General features: G+C 37.5%; 1 protein-coding gene across 3 annotated transcripts in view; it reads right to left on the reverse strand.

Moving 5' to 3' along the window:
* The window catches only part of FOCAD (focadhesin), a 252,868-nt gene that overhangs the window by 15,082 nt on the left and 212,957 nt on the right, over positions 1-24,829 (reverse strand). For all 3 annotated transcript variants that reach the window (XM_025051385.1, XM_006918338.3, XM_015594517.2), the window contains 7 exons: positions 24,366-24,488; positions 23,665-23,742; positions 22,971-23,042; positions 21,543-21,645; positions 19,596-19,676; positions 3,715-3,843; positions 1,446-1,561 (listed from right to left, as the gene is read on the reverse strand). In XM_025051385.1, coding sequence (XP_024907153.1) covers positions 1,446-1,561; positions 3,715-3,843; positions 19,596-19,676; positions 21,543-21,645; positions 22,971-23,042; positions 23,665-23,742; positions 24,366-24,488 — 702 coding nt within the window. The remainder of the gene's footprint in view (positions 1-1,445; positions 1,562-3,714; positions 3,844-19,595; positions 19,677-21,542; positions 21,646-22,970; positions 23,043-23,664; positions 23,743-24,365; positions 24,489-24,829) is intronic.

The raw sequence follows: 24,829 nt of genomic DNA on the forward strand, positions 1-24,829 counted from the left end.
TTACCAACCTATAAAATGGAAACAATAAAATCTACTGCTCAGAAGTGAAATAAGCCAGACACAAAAGACTTCATAGTGTGTGATTCTAAAGAATTTCTAAATTTCATGTGAAATTTAAATTTATATGAAAGTTCTTTTAAAAAGGCAAAATGCTGATCAGTAGTAGCCTGGGTCTGAGATTAGGACAAGGAATTGACTACAAAGTAGGCACAATGAAACTTTTTGGGGTGATGCAAGTATTCTTGGTAATAGATAAAAATATATAAAATGTACTAAAACTCCAATTACACTTAAAATGGCCATATTTTATGGGATATAAATTATAGCTAAATAAAGCTATAAAAAAAAAATCAGCCTTTCAGGGTTGAAAAGAGATTAAATCTGATGTCTGAAAGTACTCATTGAGTGCTTACAAGTAGTGGGTGAATAGCAAGTGCTCATAAAGTGGCAGCAGATAGGTAATGATAATAGCTGACAGAAAAGATGCAGACCTCAGTAACATCAACTTTCGATTAAAAAAAATATTAGGAGATGTAGGAAAGCTTAAAAGAAAGAAGTGCAGAGTAGCGACTGAAGCCAAAATTTTGAGGAAATAATAAGAGGGCTTTGCAGCATGCTCAAAGAATTAAAGCCTCCTAGAATAGAATAACAAAGATGAGATCATTTAATGTATAATCAATTGGTAAACCTCTAAAGAATCATAAAATGTGTATTTTTGGTCCTAGCTTGAAATATACTCAAATTTATACACCTTTACTAATTGCACATTTTAAAATAATTTTGCCCCATTCTTTCTAACTGTCCTTAGCCTATATCATGGAAGGTGCTGGTCCCCTCTCTCTATCACAAATACCAGAGTAGATCACTTCTTCCTTAGCACTTTGCTCAAACTGAACCCCATAGCAGAGACGATCTACTCTCTCCACCTACATCTCCTGGTGCCTCTAACTTGATGCCTAACCAAATCCTACCAAGCCTTCAAGACTCACCTTAATCGCTATCCTTTCTGTGAGAGGGAGAGATCACATACACAGTACATGTAGATTTTCCATTCTCTTAATACTTACTGAAACGATTATATGTATGATATAAACAAATAAACCCAGGTTCAAATAGCTCTACACCTTTCTAGCTATATGATCTTGAGAAAAAAAATTTAATATCACTGATCATTTTCCCTTTTTTGTAATAAATGGTAGCTGAAAACATGAATGGTGATGGTTATGGCAGAGTTCTAAATCACACAATTTTCCACTCTTCTGGCCAGCTACTGTCAATGTCAAACCCTCAATTTCTGCAAAATCCCATTTGTCCACTCTTGGCTTTGAGAACATGCACCCAAATGAATGTTAATCTCTCCGCACCGCCCCCCCCCCCCGCCACACCTCTGCAAAGAAAAGGGAAACATATCCTCCTGATGCCCAATACCCTTAGTTGCTACATACACTCAGACCGTGGATCAGTGGTGGCATCACCCATAATCCCAAGAGTGCAGTTGCATTCTGGGATGACTGTGCCTGAGTCACCATAATTTCAAGGCACAGTTGTTGAATCTCTTCACCTGAAAAGAAAAGGAAAGGAATATCTAATGTAGCTGCTTCTCTGACTCATTTTTAGCTTTCAGTGTCTCAAATCAAAGCATCTGCTTAGTGACTTCTACAGGTAATATAACTTCAGTAAACAAAATGATATTTCAAGAGACCTTTTAGTTATGAGGCAAAAGTATCCCCTGGCATCAAAGTCCCAAGTCTGGAATTGGCAAGGGCCTTGAGCAAGGGAAATTTCTCTTATGATATTGAGAGAAAGCTAATAAATGCTCAAATACTAACATGATGTTGAGATAATTTTAGCTAGAAATCCCTTTGCCTCTGTTTTCCCCTCCTCTCAATCCTGCATTCAGCACATAGGAAAATCTGTCTTGGTCTGGAAGGACTTAAAGATGTCGTCACATTCTCTAGTGATCAAGTCTTTTTAACAATTTGATCCCCACAGGCAGATGTGTTTTCCCAACCGGACCTTTTCTTCCTTTTTCTAAGGAGTTTTACTAAAAAACATTCTTAATACAGTATGCAAAAGAAGGGAGGGGCAGGGGGACATATTTTTCAAATAAAATCTCTGAAGACACAGTGTAGTAGCATCATATCTTATACACGGATTAGTTTAAAATAAAAGCCTTTAAGTGAAAAATTGTACATAGTCAAAATCATCTTTAATAATCCCTTAAATTACACCTAAATTATAGTATATAATTCCTTCTGTATATCATACATAAGTTAGCACCCTACTGTCAAAAATAGACCACTTATAGCAAATACACACAAACACCCACAATTACAACACTGTTAAAATTGTTCTTTTTTTTTTTTTTTGAGATGGAGGCAAGTACATAAAATTAAATTTCTATATGTTAATTAATTCCATAAAAGAGGTTGTGGTGGATGAATGAAAGGTGTGGGGAGGTATGCATTCCCTTTGCCTCTCACCACAAAGTATCTGTGGTAGACAGAATAATGGTCCCCAAAGATGTCCACATCCTAATCTCTGGAACCTATGAATATGTTACCTCGCATAGCAAAGGAACTCTGCAGATGTGGTTGAGGTTAAGGACCTTGAAATGGGGACATTATCTTGGGTTATTCAACTAGACTCATTAATCACAAGAATCTTTAAACATGGAAAACCTTTCCCAACTGCAGAGAACCAGATAGATGACAGCAAGAGAAGGCATCAGCCCTCTGTTGTTTGCTTTTTAAAGATGGAGAAAGGGGGCCACAAATCAAGGAATGTGAGCAGCCTTTAGAAGCTGGAAAAGGGAAAGAAATGCATTCTCCTTTTCTTAGTCTGTTTGGGCTGCTATAACAAAATACCATAGACTGGGTAGCTTATAAACAACAGAAATTTATTTCTCACAGTTCTGGAGCCTGGAAGTCTAAGATCAGGGTGCTGGCATGGTCAGGTTCTGGTGAAGGCTCTTTGTTGAGATGCAGACTTGCAACTTCTCAGTATGTTCTCCCATGGTGGAAGGGGCAAGGAAGCTCTGTGGGGCCTCTTTTTATAAGGGCATCAATCCTATCTATGAGGGCTCCACTCTCATGACCTAATCACCACCCAAAGGCCCCACTTCCTCATTCCATCACAGTGGAGGTTAAGATTTCAACACAAATTGTGGGGGACGCAAACATTCAGACCACAGCACTCCCTCAAAGCATCTAGGAAGTAACACTGCTCTGTCTGTATCTTGAGCTTAGGCCAGTGAGAACCATGTTGGACTTGCGGTTTTTACAAGAACTATATTCTGTAGTTATTATAGAACTATAAAATAATAAAATGGTTGGTTCAAACCACAAAGTCTGTGGTAATTTGTTATAGCAGCAATAGAAAACAGTTACAGCATCCCACTGAAACTCATGGCTCTGGAAATGCAATTCGATAACCATCAAACCTGGCTTTCCGGGGCCTGCAACAGATGCTCACCAACAGGCACAAATCAGTCAAGTACTATCTTGATGAGCGCATCCTGTGTCTTCAGCCTCCTCCCCACCCTCTGTGAAAGGTATAAAGACACTGAAAGGAACTCAGCAGTCCCATCCAAAAAGTCAAACCCCCAAATCCTAAAAGTCTATCCAGTCACCACCAATTGTGACAGAGTCTATTTTTCTACTCAAGTCACACCCTAAAAGCAGAGTCTGAAGACCTAAAAACCTTGACATTTACCAAAGTTTAGCCTCATAAGTGGAGAGAGGAGCGCAGCCCAGTTCACGGGAGGGTACTGGTAGCTTTCGCCAACAGTTGCAATGGGTTTCATCACTACCTTGAGAAGGGAAGGAGGCACAGATTCAGGGCCTGCAACAGAAAGGAAAAAAATAATAAAGCACCTTGATAGCATCATGAAAGTGAAAAAGGCCAACTTTCCCTCCTGGTTCTTCTAGTTTCAAAAGATCTGGGTATTACATCTTCCATTGTGGTTCATTTTTCAATCCTATGCTCGTAATCTCAACCCAATTTGCTACAAAGCCTTGTTCCCTCTATTCTTCTCTCATTTGTCTCCAGTCTTTCCCTCTTGTCTGGACAGGAATATTCCACATAGCTACTTAGCTATGTTCCATACTTTTTCTCATTCCTTTTCGCCCAGCTTTCTAAAAAGAGTAACTTTCTCTACACTATTGCCTCACTGCTCATTTACTCCTCAATCTACTCCCAGAGGAGACATTTATTGCCTACTCAGGTACAGTCTCTTCTAAGGATTATGGATTACCTTCAATACCTGTGGCCCTACACAGACATGTTCTGCACTATGAGATTCACCATTCTACACCTCAGACTGTGCCATGGCTGACTGCTTCAGAGGTGAGCATCTAAGGTAACAGCTAATCTATAGGTTAATCAGCTATCTGTGACACAGTACCATAACTTTAACATTAAATTCTTTTTATTCAGATGGGGGAGGTAATTTGAATCTGAAAATAATGAAACGTGGAGTAGTTATGAGTGGAGACATAAGGTGCAGTCAAGACTGGAGTAGCTATTAAGGGTCATGTAAAAGTGAAGTTATAAGGAGGTCAGAAATGATGTATAGAAAAGTAAAAGACCAAGAAGGAGAAGTAAAAGTAGCAGGAGCAACATAAGCAGCAGAAGGGAAATCAGCATCAGCAGAAAGAGAGGCAGAATCAGCAAAAGGAAAAGCAGGGACAGAATCAGTAGAAAAAGCTGCAGAACCAGCAGGCACTGAAGAACGGGAAAGCAGAAGCGGGACTGCGTCAGCAAAAGGGAAACCAGCTGCAGAAAGGAGAAGCACAGGAAAAGGAGAAGCAGAGGCCAGACAAGCCACAGAATCAGCAGGCTCTAAAGAAGGGGAAAGCAGAAGAGGGACTGCGTCAGCAAAAGGGAAACCAGCTGCAGAAAGGAGAAGCACAGGAAAAGGAGAAGCAGAGGCCAGACAAGCCACAGAATCAGCAGGCTCTAAAGAAGGGGAAAGCAGAAGAGGGACTGCGTCAGCAAAAGGGAAACCAGCTGCAGAAAGGAGAAGCACAGGAAAAGGAGAAGCAGAGGCCAGACAAGCCACAGAATCAGCAGGCTCTAAAGAAGGGGAAAGCAGAAGAGGGACTGCGTCAGCAAAAGGGAAACCAGCTGCAGAAAGGAGAAGCTCAGGAAAAGGAGAAGCAGAGGCCAGACAAGCCACAGAATCAGCAGGCTCTAAAGAAGGGGAAAGCAGAAGAGGGACTGCGTCAGCAAAAGGGAAACCAGCTGCAGAAAGGAGAAGCTCAGGAAAAGGAGAAGCAGAGGCCAGACAAGCCACAGAATCAGCAGGCTCTAAAGAAGGGGAAAGCAGAAGAGGGACTGCGTCAGCAAAAGGGAAACCAGCTGCAGAAAGGAGAAGCTCAGGAAAAGGAGAAGCAGAGGCCAGACAAGCCACAGAATCAGCAGGCTCTAAAGAAGGGGAAAGCAGAAGAGGGACTGCGTCAGCAAAAGGGAAACCAGCTGCAGAAAGGAGAAGCTCAGGAAAAGGAGAAGCAGAGGCCAGACAAGCCACAGAATCAGCAGGCTCTAAAGAAGGGGAAAGCAGAAGAGGGACTGCGTCAGCAAAAGGGAAACCAGCTGCAGAAAGGAGAAGCTCAGGAAAAGGAGAAGCAGAGGCCAGACAAGCCACAGAATCAGCAGGCTCTAAAGAAGGGGAAAGCAGAAGAGGGACTGCGTCAGCAAAAGGGAAACCAGCTGCAGAAAGGAGAAGCTCAGGAAAAGGAGAAGCAGAGGCCAGACAAGCCACAGAATCAGCAGGCTCTAAAGAAGGGGAAAGCAGAAGAGGGACTGCGTCAGCAAAAGGGAAACCAGCTGCAGAAAGGAGAAGCTCAGGAAAAGGAGAAGCAGAGGCCAGACAAGCCACAGAATCAGCAGGCTCTAAAGAAGGGGAAAGCAGAAGAGGGACTGCGTCAGCAAAAGGGAAACCAGCTGCAGAAAGGAGAAGCTCAGGAAAAGGAGAAGCAGAGGCCAGACAAGCCACAGAATCAGCAGGCTCTAAAGAAGGGGAAAGCAGAAGAGGGACTGCGTCAGCAAAAGGGAAACCAGCTGCAGAAAGGAGAAGCTCAGGAAAAGGAGAAGCAGAGGCCAGACAAGCCACAGAATCAGCAGGCTCTAAAGAAGGGGAAAGCAGAAGAGGGACTGCGTCAGCAAAAGGGAAACCAGCTGCAGAAAGGAGAAGCTCAGGAAAAGGAGAAGCAGAGGCCAGACAAGCCACAGAATCAGCAGGCTCTAAAGAAGGGGAAAGCAGAAGAGGGACTGCGTCAGCAAAAGGGAAACCAGCTGCAGAAAGGAGAAGCTCAGGAAAAGGAGAAGCAGAGGCCAGACAAGCCACAGAATCAGCAGGCTCTAAAGAAGGGGAAAGCAGAAGAGGGACTGCGTCAGCAAAAGGGAAACCAGCTGCAGAAAGGAGAAGCTCAGGAAAAGGAGAAGCAGAGGCCAGACAAGCCACAGAATCAGCAGGCTCTAAAGAAGGGGAAAGCAGAAGAGGGACTGCGTCAGCAAAAGGGAAACCAGCTGCAGAAAGGAGAAGCTCAGGAAAAGGAGAAGCAGAGGCCAGACAAGCCACAGAATCAGCAGGCTCTAAAGAAGGGGAAAGCAGAAGAGGGACTGCGTCAGCAAAAGGGAAACCAGCTGCAGAAAGGAGAAGCACAGGAAAAGGAGAAGCAGAGGCCAGACAAGCCACAGAATCAGCAGGCTCTAAAGAAGGGGAAAGCAGAAGAGGGACTGCGTCAGCAAAAGGGAAACCAGCTGCAGAAAGGAGAAGCTCAGGAAAAGGAGAAGCAGAGGCCAGACAAGCCACAGAATCAGCAGGCTCTAAAGAAGGGGAAAGCAGAAGAGGGACTGCGTCAGCAAAATGGAAACCAGCCGCAGAAAGGAGAAGCACAGGAAAAGGAGAAGCAGAGGCCAGAAAAGCCACAGAATCAGCAGGCTCTAAAGAAGGGGAAAGCAGAAGAGGGACTGCGTCAGCAAAAGGGAAACCAGCTGCAGAAAGGAGAAGCACAAGAAAAGGAGAAGCAGAGGCCAGAAAAAGCAACAGAATCATCAGATAGGGAAAAAGGGGAAAGCAGAAGTGGGGACATCGTCAGCAAAAGGGAAACCAGCTGCAGAAAGGAGAAGCACAGGAAAAAGAGAAGCAGAGGCAAGAAAAGCCACAGAATCACTGCGTCAGCAAAACTGAAACCAACCGCCAAAAGGAGAAGCACAGAAGGAGAAGCAGAGGCTGAAAAGCCACAGAATCAGCAGGCACTGAAGAACGAGAAAGCAGCAGCAAGACAGGATAAGCAAAAGGGAAACCAGCTGCAAAAAGGAGAAGCACAGGAAAAGGAGAAGCAGAAGCAAGAAAAGTCACAGAATCATCAGACAAGGAGAAAGGAGAAAGCACAGGAAAAAAAAATGCAAAAACAGAAACAGCAAGAAAAGCAGCAGAATTAGTAGAGGTTAAAAAACAAGGAGAAGCCGAAGTAGAGGCAGAGTCAACAAAGGTGAAAACAGTTGAAGAAAGAGCTATAGCGAAAAGGAAAAACATAAATGGGCAAAACACTTAAATAGATATTTCTCTAAAGATGATACACAAATGGCCGACAAGGATATGAAAAGATGTTCAACACCAGTAATCATCAGAGAAATAAAAATGACAATATCACCTTACACTGATTAAAATGGCTACTATAAAAAAAAATAAATAAAAAGAAAATAAATAAGTGCTGGCAAGGATGTAGAGAAATTAGAACACTTTTATACTGTTGGTGGGATTATCCAGAACTGCTGTGGAAAACAATATGATGGCTCCTCAAAAAATGTAAAATAAAACGACCATATGACCCAGCAATCTCACTTTGGGTATATAACCAAAAGGATTGAAAGCAGAGTCTTGAAGAGATCTCAATAAACCCATATTCACAGCAGTACTGTTTGAAATAGCCAAGAGGTGGAAGCAACCCAAATGTCCATTGATAGATAACTGTATAAACAAACTGTGAAACAGACACAAAATGGAATAGTATTCAACCTTAAAAGAAAAGAAATCCTGTTATATGCTACAACATGGATAAACCTTGAGGATACTACACTAAGTGAAACAAGCCAGTAACAAGATAAATGCTGTATTCCACTTATATCAAGTATCTAAAGTAATCAAATTAATAGAAACAGAAAGTAGAATGGTGGTTATTAGGGGTTAGGGTGAGGGAGAAAAGGTAGGCATTGTTTAATGGGTCTAGTTTCAGTTTTGTAAGATGAAAAATTTCTGGAAATTGGTTTCACAACAATGTGAATATACTTAACTGTATATTTAAAAATGATTAAGATGGTAAATTTTATGTGCTTGTTCTAACAAAAAAATAAAAGGAGAGACTTTTGGTTTCCAGTTCTGCATGTAAGCAGCTTAGATAATCTAGATAAAGTGATTAAATTCCTAGAAACACACAAATTACCTACACTGACTCCAGCATAAATAGAAAATATGGACAGACCTATAAAAGTCAAGAGATTGAATCAGTAATCAAAAACCACCCAACAAAGAAAAGTTCAGGACCATAAGGTTTCACTCACTGGTGAATTCTACCAAACACTTAAAGAAGAATTGACAACAATCTTTCTCAATTTCTTACAAAAAAGAGAAAAGAAAGGAATACTTAACTCATTCTATGAGACCAGCATTATCCTGATACCAAAGCCAGACAGACACCACAATGAAAGTACAGACCAGTATTTGTTATGAATATAGATGTGACAAATTTCCAGAAAACACTAGTAAACTGAATCCAATGTCATATTAAAAGGATTATACATGACAATCATGCAGGATTTATCCCAGAAATTCAAGTGTCATTCAACATAAGAAAATAGATCAATGTAATATACTACATTAATAAAATGAAGGGGGGTACACATAATCATCTCAATTTTCAGAAAACTTTTCATAAAATCCAACACCCTTTCACAATAAAAATACTCAGAAAATTATGAATACGACAAAGTTATTTTAACATGATACAGTGCACTTGAGAAAACCCACAGTGAACATCATACTCAATGGTGAAAGCTTTCCCTCTACTATCAGGAATAAGACAAGGATGCCCACTTTTAATACTTTGCATTGTATGTTTTAGCCAGGGCCATTAGGCAAGAAAAAGAAAAGGCATTCAGATTAGAAAGGAAAAAATAAAACATCTCATTTGCAAATGACATGAACCTGTATACAGAAAAATAGAATTCAGTAATTGCAGGGTATGAAATCAACAAACAAAAATTGTGTTTCAATATCCCAGCAATGAATAAGGAAATTATAAAACAATGAAAAGGAAATTATAAAACAATGCCACTTGCAATAGTGCTGCCAAAAATAAAATACCTGGAAATAAATTTAATAGAGATAAAAGACACATAAATAAACCAAAAAGGACAAAGCATTGCTGAAAGAAATTAAAGAACATGCATATAAATGAAAGGACAGCTTGTGTTCCTTGATTGGAAATATTGTTAAGATGACAATACTATCTAAAGCTATCTACAGATTTAACACAATCCCTATCAAAATTTCAACAGCCTTTTTTTTTTTTTTCAGGAATGAAAAGGCTGATTCTCTTATTTATAGGAAATTGCAAGGGCCCCAAATAGCCAAAACAATCTTGAAAAAGAAAAATCTGAAGGACTCACACATACCATATTTCAAAACTTACTACAGAGCTATGGTAATCAAAACAGTGTGGTATTGGCAAATATAAGTATAGACATAAAAAAATAGAATTGAGAGGCTAGAAATAAACCCATACTTTATGGTCACTTGACTGTTGATAATGGTGCTAAACCATTCAATGGGGTAAAGAATGGTCTCTTCAACAAATGATGCTGGGACAATAAGACATCCACATGCAAATAATTAAGTTGGACTCCTACCTAATATCGTATACAAAAATTAACTTAAAATGGATCAATGACCTAAATATAAAAATTAAGTTGTAAAAACTCTTAGAAGAAAACATAGAGGTAAATCTGCATGACCTTTGATTTGGCAACGGATTTTTAGATACGATACCAAAAACATGAGCAACGAAAGGAAAAACAGATAAAGAGCACTTTGTCAAAGCTAAAAACTTTTGTGCATCAAAGGATATTATCAACAAAGTGAAAAGACAACCAGCGAAATGCAAAAAATATTTGCAAACTGTATTATCTGATAAGGGTCTAGTATCCAGAATATATAAAGCACTTTTACAACTTAATAAAAAATAATCTAATTTTTAAAAATGGTCAAAGGACTTGAATAAATAATTCTCCAACGTTGATATACTACACTCAACATCATTGGTCATTAGGGAACTACAAATCAAAACTGAATGATATCACTTCACATGCGATAGGATAATAATAATAGGAAAAAAAACAAGTGCTGGCTTGTTCTCTACAAGGATATGGAGAAACTGGAACCTTCATATGTTGCTGGTAGGACTATAAAATGGTACAGACACTGTGGACAAAGTTTAGCAGCTCCTCAAAAAATGGCACAGGATTAGTATGTGATCCAGCAATTCTACCACTCCTATATACCCAAAAGAATTGAAAACAGGAGTTCAAACAAAAACTTATAAATAAATCTTCACAGCAAGACCACTCATAATAGTCAAAAGGTAGTAACAACCTAAATGTCCATCAACTGATGAATGAATAAAATATGGTATATCCACACAATAGAATGTTTGGCCTTAACAAGGCTATAGCATGGATGATCCTTGAAAACATTACGCTAAGTGAAAGCCATTCACAAAAGACCGTACAGTGTATGATTCCATTCAAATAAAATACACAAAATAGGTAAATCTACAGAGACGGAAGGCAGATTATTGGTTGCTAGGGGCTGGATGAAATGGGGAGTGGAGAGCAAATGCTCAGTGGGTGCAAGGGTTTCTTTTGGGGTGATGAAAATGTTCTGTAACTAAAGAGTGGTGATGGTTGCACCAAACTGTGAATGTACCAAATGCCACTGAATTATACATTTTAAAATGGTTAAAATGGTAAATTTTATATTATATGTATTTTCTCACACACGCACACACAACAGAGCATGGAAAGAGATGAAGCAGAATCCATGAGAGAAGACAGGCAGAGAGAAAGAGTGAGATAAAGGCTTAGTGCCTGGTATCTTTCTGCCCCTCATAGTCTCAAGGGCTGGAAGTAGAGTTTCTGCCCTTCAGTTCCTGAAAAAGCTAGAAATCCTTGCAATAAATATCTTTACTTTTGAGTCAGTGGAATTGAGTTAGTGCTTTTTGTATTAAAAGTACCCTAACATAATTCCTATCTAGTTAGTGCCCCCACTACTCCACTTGAACTGCACTTGCTAAGATTTCTAAATGCTATCTAAACACCAGATTCAAGGGCTTTTTTTTTTTTTTCAGTCTTTCTTTCCATACTTTTTCATCTAAGACTGTATCATGCCCCCAGTCTTGAAATAAATGCTTCCCCAAACTTCTGCGTTGTTCCTCTGCTGAGTCTCACTGCCGGAGCTCATTCACTCTCACAGTTTCATGTACTACTTACATGTTGATGACTAGCAAATCCATACTTCTAACCCAGGACTTTCTTCGATGTCTTAGATTTGTATTTCCAACTGGAGCTATCTCAAAAATCAGCATGTTTTCTCAGGCTAGCTACCAACTGTATAACCTCCTCACTTCTTCATTTGCCAACTTGGGAAGATAAAACTAATTGTGTGCCTTCCAGTGATGTTTCTCTCCTCTCCAACACTTTGCTTTTGGAAAATGTTAAAACCACAACACGCCTGCCATTTTTCTATGCTGTGTTACCAGTAACTGAAGTTATATTTCTATTCTACCCTGAGATGCAATACTAGGAGTACAGGAAATAGTACCAGGGAGTTAAGCATTACTCTCAGGAGGAGTAGAATTTCAGACAAAAAGTAAATATATTCATAAACACATTCATTCATTCCACCATCAACTGAGTACTTCTTAGGTACCAGGCACTGTTCCGAACAGTGGAGATAGTGTCGAGCGAGACAGAACAGGTCACCATGCTCATGGAGCTGAAATTCTAGTGCAAAGACAAACAGACAAGGAAAAATCAGGTGTGATAAAAATAAAAATGCAGTGATAGAATTCACTGGTTGGCTAGCCACATAACTCTATACTGATTACATGCATGTGGCAACTGTCTCTACACAATAGTAGCTGCAAATTGAAGCCTTTGATTTCACACACAAAAACAATCAAAAATTAAGTTGTGTTTTGGGGGGTCCTTTTGGTTCATGATTCATAAAAATGGCCCAATGAACTAGGGGACAGTATGGTAAATACCTGTGCACAGAATTACTTTTCTCTCCTATTAAAAAACATAAACCCAATTCTATATTGAAAATCATTAATTCATAAACAGATTTCTATTAATTTTTTTCTTAGATCAAGTGTTTTAAAAATTACATAAAATTTTATTCCAGGTCCTTCTGCAGAATTCACTATGGAAATTTTTCAGTTTTCAGAGTATCCAGGGAATCAGTAAAGACATTCAACCTGCCCTCTAATACGAGGACCTAGTGTGAAATATGACCATTTTTCAGACGTCTTATTGCTTAGACAATGGGCTCTCCCTTGACAGGGCAAAAGAACTTTCACTAATAACTGCACTTTACTGTACACTTTTCATGTTGCTTCTATGCTCTTTGGAATTGATCTGATACACAACCAAGTGTCAGAAACAAGGAGAACTTGTAAAATGGAGCATAGGGTTGAAAATCAAGAAAGTGCTATAACACAATAAATCTACTTTTAAAAGAAAGAGAATCAGTACTGAGTAGCATAACTAGACTCACACAGAATATTCCGCTATACTTGCAGAAAACTAATTCTGACAGTAACTGGAATAAAAGAATAATTTAGTAACTGTTAAAGAAGAAAATATTTGGCAGTGCCATGCACTTGGGGAGATGCATGGAAAAAGAGGGGTCCCAAAGCTTGGGGTAAATGGAGTCACATGGTTCCTTCCTCAGAGGTCTTTAGCGTTGGACACAAGAATCAAATCTCAGTAACAAGAATGGTCAGCTCCCTTATTACAGTGCTTTGTCTTTCAAACAAGTATTTTAGATAAAAGGAAATGCTGAAATGCTTTATAGATAATGAATATGGAACTGAGAAGACTTAACAGTACTTGTTAAAAGGATCCAGATGTTTTAAAGTCCAGGTACAAAATTGCTTTAAATCTCTCACTCAGTCCACAGCCTCAAAGAACCCTGATATAAATGGCATATCTGAACATAATACATTACAACAGGACCCATTATCACACATACTTTGGCTACACAAAGGATCAGATCTCAGTGCTACAATGCACATGTGTAAGCCCTATGGTAAAAGTCTGGTAACAAGCAGGCTGGTGGCCGGTGATGCGTATATTCCCATCACCAGCACATTGCTTGTATAGTGTGGATGTATCTTCACTGTCTCTATCTTCAGTATTGTTTAGAAGCAACTTGGCTTAGAATATTCATTCATATACATATGCTTAAAGCTGTAGATCAACAAATATTTGAAAACTATTACCTGCCAAGTACTCTGCTCTAAGCATTTAGGATAAAACACAGATGTTCTTCTTGCCTTTGAGGAAATTACAGTCTAATGGGAAAGACAGACATTAAATAAAGAACCACAAATAATTAAGCAAATAATTACACACATATAAAGTACTATGAAAAACATACAGGAAAGTATCATATAAGAAAGCTAAGCTAATCTGGGACCTTGCTTTTTCCCCACTGAGGAAAGAATGTTTAAACCAAGATAAAAAGGATATATAGAAATTTTCCAAAGTCCTTGGAAAACACAAGTAGAGATAATTACAGCATGGCATATTTGTGGGGACTAGGAGATATTTAGCCCCTGGCCAGAAACTTTACAATTATGATAGTCATTGAAAACAGCTGATGATTCTGATACGTCAGTCAGAGACTAAGAATTGGGAGGATGTTCTGTCTTAAGATCAAGTACTTCAATAACATCCCTGGGACCCTAGCACCAGAAAGGCTGTCTAGCAGTGTGGAGATCAGAACCTGAGAGAGAATAAACTTTAGCAGGGCTGTGGCCTGGTGGGGACAGGAGGAGGAAGAGAATTTCCTAACTCTGTCCACTGCAAGGGCCTAGGAGCGGTGATTGCCCTAGTAACAATGAGATAGTTTGTAGCCAGATCTCAGCTTCTATTCCCCACTAAAAGGAACTTGAGCTATCTGGCTATTATAGGGCTAATGATAATACAAGATGAGCCTAGAACATCTTTTGTGCCACAAAGAAAGAAAGTTCTCAGGGTCACATCAAAAAAACAGAAGAGTCAACTTAAAGAGGCTCTTACTGATCTAATCTGGAACAATCTGAGGGTCAAATAATGAATAATTAAATAATAAATAAGAATGTAGTAGTCCATACTAATTAAGAAAAAAAAGAGAGGAATAAAAAAAGGAGAAAGGGAGCAGCTCTTCCTTATAGTAGAATGCTTACTAAAAATGTAAATGGAATAACAAAATTTTAAGAATCATCTTTGACAATTATCATGGTAATAATTAATTGAGACAAGAAAACATTAATGAATACTACAACTAATGATAGTTGGATGACAAATGGGATATTCATAGTCTCAAAATACCTGCACACAAAATATTGATTGATGATAAAGGGAAATGAGAAACTTGATAGTAGAGAAACCTGGAAGATATCAGCTAACTCAAGTGATCAAAGCAAACATCACCGGTGCAGGGAGACAGACATCACGTGCTACCTGATGGGATGCAGTGAGAAGAGCAGAGCTCCACGTCCGTGACATTCCTGCCAAAGATGATTGACCTAACTCTTCTGTGAGTAAAAACAGACAAACCGAAATAAAAGAATGTTCCATGAAATACCTCTCTTCTAATCTTAAAACATGTTCAAGTCAGGAAAGACAAGAACGACTGAGGAACTGTTCCAGACTAAAGGAGACTGAAGAGATATAATAAATAAGCACAGTGTGACATTCGGGATTAAATTTTTGTCTGCTAAAGACATCATTTGGACTGTCAGTGAAACGCAAATAGGGTCCCTGGGTAAAAGGAATATAGGGATTCCCTGGGTGTTTTCACTTTTATGGAATTTTGAAATTATTTCAAAATAAAAAGTAAAAGAAAAAAGGTGTACCTTTTTTAAAAAAAGAAACTGTCTAAAGTTTAATTAAAAGAAATAAACCACCTCTCAGATAGTAAATACATACAAAAATGTTCATTCCTTCTGGCAATGTAATGCAAATTAAAGCAGTCTTAAAGTATCATTTTATATCTGCTTGGTTTTTACTGTAGTCATTTGTTTATATGTTGGTTTGCTTTGTCATATGATAACTAGAAAAGGTTTATTCTTTATTTTGTTTTCTAAGTACTGTTACATAAAATGACTCATAAACATAATCCTTACAATAACTCTGTAAAAAAGATGCCATTATTTTCTCCACTTTACAGAAGCAATTGAGGCTTAGAGACTTAAGCGGCTTGCCTGAAGTTATATAGCCTGCAAGTGGTGGAAGCGGGGTATGAACCCAGGTAGTCTGACTCCCACAATTTTAACCTCTATGATATACTGCTTTGCATATTCAGACATGGCTGAGGTACTAAACTTAGCACAGACCTTTTGAAGAGCAATGAGGCCATGCCACCCTATAGTCACCAAATCCTCTAGACACTTGCCCATTAATAAACTGCTGAGAATTTATTCTAAGGAAAGCTATATGCAGAAAAGAGAAAGCTACATGTATAAAGATGTTCTCTATAATGGAAACTTTAAAAATGACCAATACAGAAATGGTTAAGATCATTATTATTAACTTGATGGAATATTCTGTAGTCATTTAAAATGATAATTATGGAGATATATGGAAATTAGGAAAATGTTTATAATATATTAAGTTAAAAATGCAAAGTATATGTTTACTTGGAAATATGTAAAAATTGTGTGTGCATAAAAGCAACGAATTAAAAAGTAAAATTCAAAAATGATAGTAGCTGTTAGAGAGTCATGGAATAATTGGTGACTTTTTTCTTTCACATATTTTCATGGTGTTTACAACAAAAAATAGAAATTGAACACTTCCAAAACATATCTTATTAACAAATATCTAGAAAGCGATGAAAGGATTCTTTTGGAGGAGATGGGTGGTAATTATGTCCATTTACATGTAAATTTGTTAAATTTAAAAAAGTTAGACAACAAAATAATAGAAAATTTGTGATTCAACATAGTATAATGCACACACATCTAAAAGGACATATACTGGAATATCTATTGTGGTTATCTCTAGGTGGTAAGATTATAGGGGACTCTTTTTACCATTTTTAAACTTAGTGTTATATACATATCATTTCTAATAAATATTTCTAAAAGAACTGTATAGGTAAATTATTGCTAAATTAAAATACTTTAACACAATCTTGGCAACTGACTCCACAATTTCATAAGAAAAACAGGATAGCTTTCTCATATCATTTGTTCTATACTTAGGATTCACTATTTCTGTTCCTCTGGCTAGATGGGCCAACAATTATATCTTATATAAATAGTCCAAAAATGATTGAGAATATATCTATCTATAGTTCATGCAGAAGCCCAGTTCTTATATACACAGATCACACTGACCAATGAATTCATATCAAGAACAAAATACCATTCATAATGACTTTATTACAAGAATATATATATTTTCCTCAAATAAAACTTCTTACCGTGAACTTTAAGGTATAATAGAAAAATAAAGCTTAGAAAATTAGTCACATTCCCAAACAAAATAAGAAAAATAATTTTAAATAGGTAGAAATATCTAATGTCAGCATTCAAAAGAAATGACTCCTCTTATTCAGTACTTTTAATATATTTCAAATGTTTATAAAAGAAGTGGATAAAGTCTTCCTGAAATCTGAATATTCTATGAGGTTGAGGAAAAAAAAAAGATGAGCAGTCAGGAAAAAAATGAAAAAACGAGCAAAAAAAAAGACAAAAATAAGAGGCAAAATTTAAAGGCCCTTAAGGGGGAAAAAAATTAAATGATAGGAGGACTTAGATTATGAGCAAATTTTAAGCCTAGCATAGTCAAGAAATGTCCATAGGAAAGAAAAGAGAATGTTATAGGGTATAATAAAAAAAAAAAGTTATATTCAAAACTATTAACTGAAGACTTTAAAAACTAGAAGGCATTTCATCTATTTGGTATGGTTTGAAACATAATCCTGCTATGAACATGTAGAATGCTATAAACGGCTTGTATGTTCTATCACATGAGTATTAAAGTGAGAAGAGCCCTCTGCATTAGAAAGCAGATGAATATATTCGCTATCTCAAATTTGATTGGCTAAAATTGAGATCATGATGCCCAATCTCCTCCTTGCACAAGTGTGGCTGAGGAATAACTCATCATACTTTTCTTCCCCTTGTGTTATTAAATGGCACACAGAGGCAATGAAGCCATGCTCTCCTTCAAGTTTGCTCTCTTCTGCCTATGCCAAGCATGATTTTTATTCTCTAGAACCATTTCTTCCTCAAAAGAGCTCGCCAAAGTTGTCATCCTTCCTATCAGCTGCCCCACTGGCTCTGGTGAGTGACATCCAGACATTTAAACTCAAAAGCTGCTTCAGAAGGGAGTTATTAAAATTCAAATGAGCTGGGCATATTGAAGAAGAAAACACTCGTTTGCATGCACACCTCAGCATTTGGCCATCCCATTTAGCCCCATAGAGCAGGGTCTGGTTTTGTTTTTGTAAATGGGCTTCCGAGGCGGAGGTCAGCCTCCCACGGTCCCCACCCCTCTGGGGTCATCATGAGTAATGTGGAAGGCTGAATAGACTCTCCTCTGAATCTAGTCAGCAAACCTGACAAGAAGGCAGCCCTCTCCCACAACCTGAAAATACCAAAAATCTGATTGGTAATATGGCATTTTTTAATACTTCATTTATCAGTTTAAAACAGCTTTCAGCAAGACTGCACATAACGTCACTGATGCCAGTTCCACCTGATTTTTTAGTTTTAGAGCAGAACATTTCCTTTTGTGCTATGACTGTATAATCATAAAAATGTTACATTTAACCAAGAATTTCCCTCAGGATTCAGAGAAAAATAATTTCTGCCAAGAAAAATGGATCTGGGGGACCAAATGACTTTATTCACTAGAAAAGAAAGAGTCTATCTTTCATTTTTATTTTATTTCTCATGGAAATTATCTCACATTATCATCATTTAAAAATTTTATAAGATATCGGTGAGCAAAGTAACAAAAAATGAGCAAAAATATATATTCCTAGAAGTATTCTGGCCATGGAAATTTTAGATGCCCTTTTAGTAAAAATTCAATTTCTTACTAGTAAAGACATCTCTATTATATTATCTATTTTAAATAGACTTAATTTATGGCACTATAAACAATTAACTTCACATTATGTGTAATATTATGACATGTTTATATATATCATGTACAATGACATAATCGCATTTTAATTAATTTTTTTATTGTGGTGACACTGATTAATGAAATCCAGTAAGTTTCAACCATATATCAGTTTTTACTGAGGATATGTAGAAGCAAATCATGCTAACTCATGACCCTAAGATAATAGCACAATTTCTAAACTCCAGAAACTAAAGGAACTCATCTCCAAAGTATGAAAGTAGTTTATAGTCTGGAAGCTCCAGGGACTACTGTGCTTAGTAGGAAATCAGAAGACATGACTTTTAATGACTCTTTCAATGGTGAGATTTTATTCTTCCACAACCTTTAATAATTAGACTTCCTTCCTCCAGATTTATTTTAATTTGTTTAAAACTTTTTTAAAAATAAAATTGGGATGATCTTGTTGTTAGGCACTGATTTTGCCCAGACTGACAACAAAACTAGCAAATATCAATGCAACTGATTCCTGAGCTGTGACATCTTGAGTTCTAATCCATTTTTTCCTCACAGCACTGAATAGTATATATGTTTCATTACAGAGTATTTATTTAATAAGACATATGGCATTCTTCTGGCTCTAGTTAAAACAAAAGGCATACAATCTCTGTCTTCAGGTTGCTTGCGCTCTAATGTAGGTGACAGCAACATAGAATCACAAAGGGATGAATGTTTGCAAAGAAGCAGAACATAAGCTAAAAATAAGACCCAGAGTCAGTGATTTTGGCAACACAGAGCGATCATACAAGGTTCAGGGAGAAAACCTACTTCCAAGCCAGGTCCTGAAACGCAAACCGTACCCAGGTGTGTCTTCTCTTGTTAGGTCACGCTCACCAGATATTGACATGAAAAGTAATGTGCACTTTCACTTTTGAAATGACGCAATGGAAGATTAAGGTCTTTGCAGAGTCCCCCCCCAAGGTCATTCATAGAGACTACACAGAGTGTATGTTGATGTACCATTTATTGTAGTTGGCCTCCTGGTCATCTGTATTGCAAAGATGATCTAGCAGAAGAAAATATCCCCCCTTCAGATTTGTATTGTTTAATACAATACAAGGCTGAAGGCACAGAAACTTAACATGTAGAAAGAATGTTAAAATTCAAAAACTGCATTTACTTGCCTTTTTTCCCTCCTGTAATGAAGAAGCCAATGGCTGCTCTGATAAAACTGCTTTCAGGCAAATAGCTATAGTCAGTAGGAACTGTGGAGACAGAAAATGATCAAATTAACCAGTGAACTTGGCAGGACTAATGAAGGAAAGATAATGATCTCATGCTGCCATATTAACCTAGAGACAAAAGCGGAGATGTTTATGCCATTAATCTCAGCGCAATAGTCGGTAGCTACAACTAATTCTATTAGATTAAGTGACTGGCCTTGAAGTAATCATTTAGGCTATGCCAGCTATCTAAAACAGTAGGAATCCCAGTAGAGGCTGAAAAACCACAGAGGACAAAAATTTTACCAAAGTAGTTAAAAAAAAATCCTTCCCACGTTGACACATCAATGAACCCTAATCCTGTGACCTTCTCAGTGTCAGCAAGGAGTCTGCTGGGCTTCCAGGCTGAGACCACCAGTCTAAGAGCTACTTCAGAACATCCTGAGTCACACATATGAACCACGGAAATACTACAATCAGTATTAATAGCAGCCAGTCTCTTCATAAGACAGGGACCTCTGAGTGACCAACATGTACAAATAACCAGATGCTGCTGACCTGGAATGGTGAAGCAGTGACATTTATGCCAGTTGAGTCTTGGGAGTTTCCTAGCTTCTTTTCCTCCCAGTTCCCCAAAATTGTTTCATGAGGTGGTTTTTACTGAAGTAAATGGCTGAACTGGAAAATTCCATCAGAAACAAGCGGCTGTACTTTTCCAGACATATAGTCACATAGTTCTGAAGAACCTGGGTGTAGGATGATTCGCTATGACCTGACTTGAGTATATGTGGGCCAGACCATGTACCCCACAACATAACAATTAAAAGCCTTTGTAAAAAAGCAAAAGCCTGACACAAACATGCTATTTTACCAGGATATTGTGAGAGCACTGCCTTTCAAAAGTAGCATTACAAAGGGTTTCCAATATGACTAAGTTTTTCTTTTTCCCATTTTAATACGACAGCTTCCAAACATCTAAAGTTCATCATGTTGGGAATGCTACAGAACAATATCCCATTTCTGTAGCTAAGGAGTGACCGAAAGTGAGGGAGACAGTAATTACAGAAATTACAGGGGCCTATGTTCATGGTAATGCTGTCCGTAGACTACCTGTCAGAGGACATGTGAAACTAGATTTTAATGAGGAATCTTTGGCACCTAAACCTCTCTGGCCTGGGTCCAAGAGAGCCGGTGGGTCAAAATTCTATAAAGAACAAGGAGCAGACATAGGTCTCAGTGCATTACAGTAATGCCTCCTTAACAAATCTCCAAGTGCAACATAAATTAAGAATGTGGGAATTGCAAATATTTCTTATTGCTTTTACAAAAAAGCTGGCAATAGAAAAAGCCGTGTTATATTAACACCTAGGATTTCAGTTCCAAGGCCAAGGTGATGTACAATTGTAACTATTATTTTCTCAAAAGCAGGAGCCAGAAGAACTGCAGCCATATATGAAGAGAATTTTAATGAAATACTAGCAGTATTCAAACTATGATTACATCTAGTAAAATAAAAAGAACTCTAGTCCAGGCCTCAAGGACCTGGTTCCTTTTTTCTGGATTTGTCAGTAAACTAATTCTGTATGTAAGTAACGCCATTTTTCTGAGCCTCAGGTTCCTCATCTGTAAAATATGGGGTTAGATTCAGTGTCTAAACTCTTCCCTGAGGGAGGCAAAGAAGAAGAGTTCAGATCTGAGTTCTACGTTCGTGTCTACCACTAACTAACTGCCATGTGACCCTGGGTAGGTCAGGAAGCCTTTCCAAGGTGCATTTCCTCTGACGTGTAATAGGGAAGGTAATACCCACCCCTGAGGGTTGCTGTGAAGGTTAATGCTCTTAACTAAGTACATAGCCTCCAGTCAGCAATCCCTCCTTGCGGCTCCAGTGCCCTATGGCTCTAATCTTACCAGAGGTTCTACTTTGATTGGAGGACAGAATAGATAGATGAAGATGTCCCAGAAGCCAGATTGCATTGGACTGAAGACCAATCACCCCGGATACACTGATGACCTATGGATGAAAATGTAACAGTTCAGTGACAGGGCAAGATCCAAACTCCGTTCCATAAAAGTCCACTCACGGAAAGTCACTAATCTTTTATGAGGTCGTAACTTGTCTGGTAATGAGAAGTTCTAGGACAAGTGGTATCATTTGTCTAGTATACTAAACCTGGGACATAAAGGTTATCAACAAGCATTGCTGAATGACTGAATCAATGAATGAATCAATCAATCAATCAATGATGATAGAAGAAGGAACCAGTGCTTGTCTCAGGTATCGCTGACTCAGATTGGTCTCAAAAGAATTTTTCAAAAAATGGGAAAAGAAAATCCCAAAAGTGAAAAAGAGGTGATAGTTTCTCTCAAGATTAAAATACCTCTAAAAAAAATGAAAGGAGATATTATTTTGTTCTCTTCTTTAAATAATGTTTTATTATTTTATCATTCATAATAAGCATTTTAAAATTAGTTCAAATCACAGATTTTCCTCCCTAGTTATAGCAACTTAAGCTTCAGTAGAATTTTTGTTAGAATATTCATATTCATACACGCATTTAAAAAAGTTTCTTCTGTTCAGAGGTTTATGCTTGCTTTAAAAAATATGAATTACTAAAACTTCTTTAAGTTTACAGGTGTTGTAATCAACTATATTTTACAAAGATGAAAACAAGTATACTAAGTGAAAAGACTAGACTACAAAGTTCTATATACAGTAAGAATACCAACTATGCAAAGAAAATTAGAATCCTTGAAAAGAAATATGACCAAATATTAGAAGCCACTTGCTTCAGGCTGGAAGGACCATTAGTAGTATTTTTTCAGCTACTTTTACTCTGTACCTTCACATTTCATACAATAACATAATAAGTTTTTAAAAATAAAAATCTTAAGATATAAAATCATTTCTCAGCAGATGAATGTTTATTCTTTATCCAAGGATAATGCTAACAATGATTTACCCAAATATTTTTATCAGTGACATTGAACTAGTGATACTTGATCATTCTGCTTAGGTATCTGCACTGCCCTCTGATCACCTTCCATTTTTCCTTCTCCTAAGGGCCTGACATTCCTCACAGGGTCAAGTTTTAATTTTTAAGGAAACCAAATGACAACTTAAGTTAACTCAAAAATGCCAGTTTTCTTTTTTTTCCCAAGGCATTGCATGTTTGTCAGTAAATGTACGACCATAAACCACTTTCAAATGCCCCTTGAATTCACCATGAATAACCAGAGATTTAATTTTCTACGTAAGTTTGTCCCATGAAAGAGAAAAATGACAACAAAGGGGAATATCTGTTTCCCTACCTGAAGATTTTAAATTCCTCTTCTCACCTGTGTTATGGTTCTGATGACTTCATTAAGTCTGGCTTGAAAATGAGAGGTCTGTATGGCTTCTGACTTCAGCTGAAAGAAAAATGAGAAATGCCCGCCCCAACATCCCAGAAAAAGTAAATATTGATATTCCCAGTGGAGGAGCGATCATCTTCTGAGCTATGGAATAATTTATCATTATGTCCTTATATTTCAAAAACAAAAGCTGTGAGCTCCTTGAGAGCAGAACCCATTCTTATAAACCGTTATAGTATAAACAAAGGAATTCCTTAGAATTACATAAAAAGTTACACATATGCCCACTGTGGAAAACATTTTAAAGTGAAAAAATAATTACAGTGATATAAATTTAAACATTACATATGCAAAATGGAGTTTCTTATGAATGACCTGACATTTCTTATGATCCGGTCATTTTTTTCTCAGGTAGGGAACTTTGTAGAAAGTATACAAGTTCACTAGGTTTAATTCCTATAAACCAAATAAAATAAGAAACAAATATCTAGAGAAAGAATTCTCAGCAAAGAGCAGTTTTCCACACATCAGGTCACTAAAAACTCCACTATAATCATTACCACAAGCATATATTCTTTTGTCATTAGCACACTGAGATACTGGGCATTCTCCTCTTGCCATGGCTATGTACACATTTAGATTGCTTCCTTTTTCTTTTTCTTTTTCTTTTTTTTTTTACCTGCATTATATCTCCTTCGGAGCCTACCAAGGCTACCATACCATGAAGAGCTGCCAAGCAAAGCATTGTGGGCGTGCCCTGAAAACAAAGCGTCAGAATACGTCAATGGGGAAATAGTCCTTGGGTTTGAATTCTATAAAACTTATTATATCATAGAGAAATAAATAGTTGAAATGATACTAAGTTTGTAGGGTCAACATAACATGTATGACTGAACTAAACTGACTTGAATAAAGTAATAGGTTAGTTGTTAGATCATAGGTGGCTTCTTGTTTTTATTTTTAAAAAAATACAATGCTGTTCTAAAATTAAACGACAAAATAGCCAGTTTTTTTTTAATTGTAATAGTTGACAGATGTATCATTTATAAGAGATGAAAAGTACACGTTCCTCTTGTTTGAAATTGCCTGTTCTTTTATTAAGCTATATACCTGTAGTATTGAGGGTGATTGATTATTTTATTTTTTAAAAAAATGGAGCCCTGTGGAAAATTCAATAGCTAAAAAATCGAGTTTTTTTTTAATTGTAATAGTTGACAGATGTATCATTTATAAGAGATGAAAAGTACACGTTCCTCTTGTTTGAAATTGCCTGTTCTTTTATTAAGCTATATACCTTAGCAGCACCTATAAATGGTTCAATTAAGTAGGCTTTTTTCCTTTATAAAAAAAATAAAACAACATGCAACGGATGACTCTTACCTCTGCTAGAACAATTCTGATCCAGGCAGGGAGCAGTTTGTTGCCTAAGTCTTCAGCTTTCCCATGTCCGCATACAGACAAGCCGTGAACTATGTTCCCTAAGGCCAAGGCAAAACCTGAGGTCTGTTATAAAGAAATAAAACAAGGGGTAAGGAAAAAAAATAATGGCACGGATCAAAAAAATTTACATATAGCAACACGAGCACTTCTAGGGGCTCCCTTTCCTCCCAACAAGCTCTTTAACCATCCGTAAATCAGAGATTTGCATATTTTTAAAATCTAGACTTTGGTTTGCAAGAGAAACTACAGTCTAATTGCAAGAGATTCAGCTGCAGTTGAGTGATTTATCTGAGGAAAATAATACTGCATTTTTGAGCAATTGGCTCAAATGACCCAAATTCTCAGAAGGGGTTAGGGTGAAATACCAAAGTAGATCACACAAGCTCAATTAACTCCCAAGCAAG

This window comes from Pteropus alecto, unplaced genomic scaffold (assembly GCF_000325575.1).
Source record: "Pteropus alecto unplaced genomic scaffold, ASM32557v1 scaffold95, whole genome shotgun sequence".
In the NCBI taxonomy this organism is placed as follows: domain Eukaryota; kingdom Metazoa; phylum Chordata; class Mammalia; order Chiroptera; family Pteropodidae; genus Pteropus; species Pteropus alecto.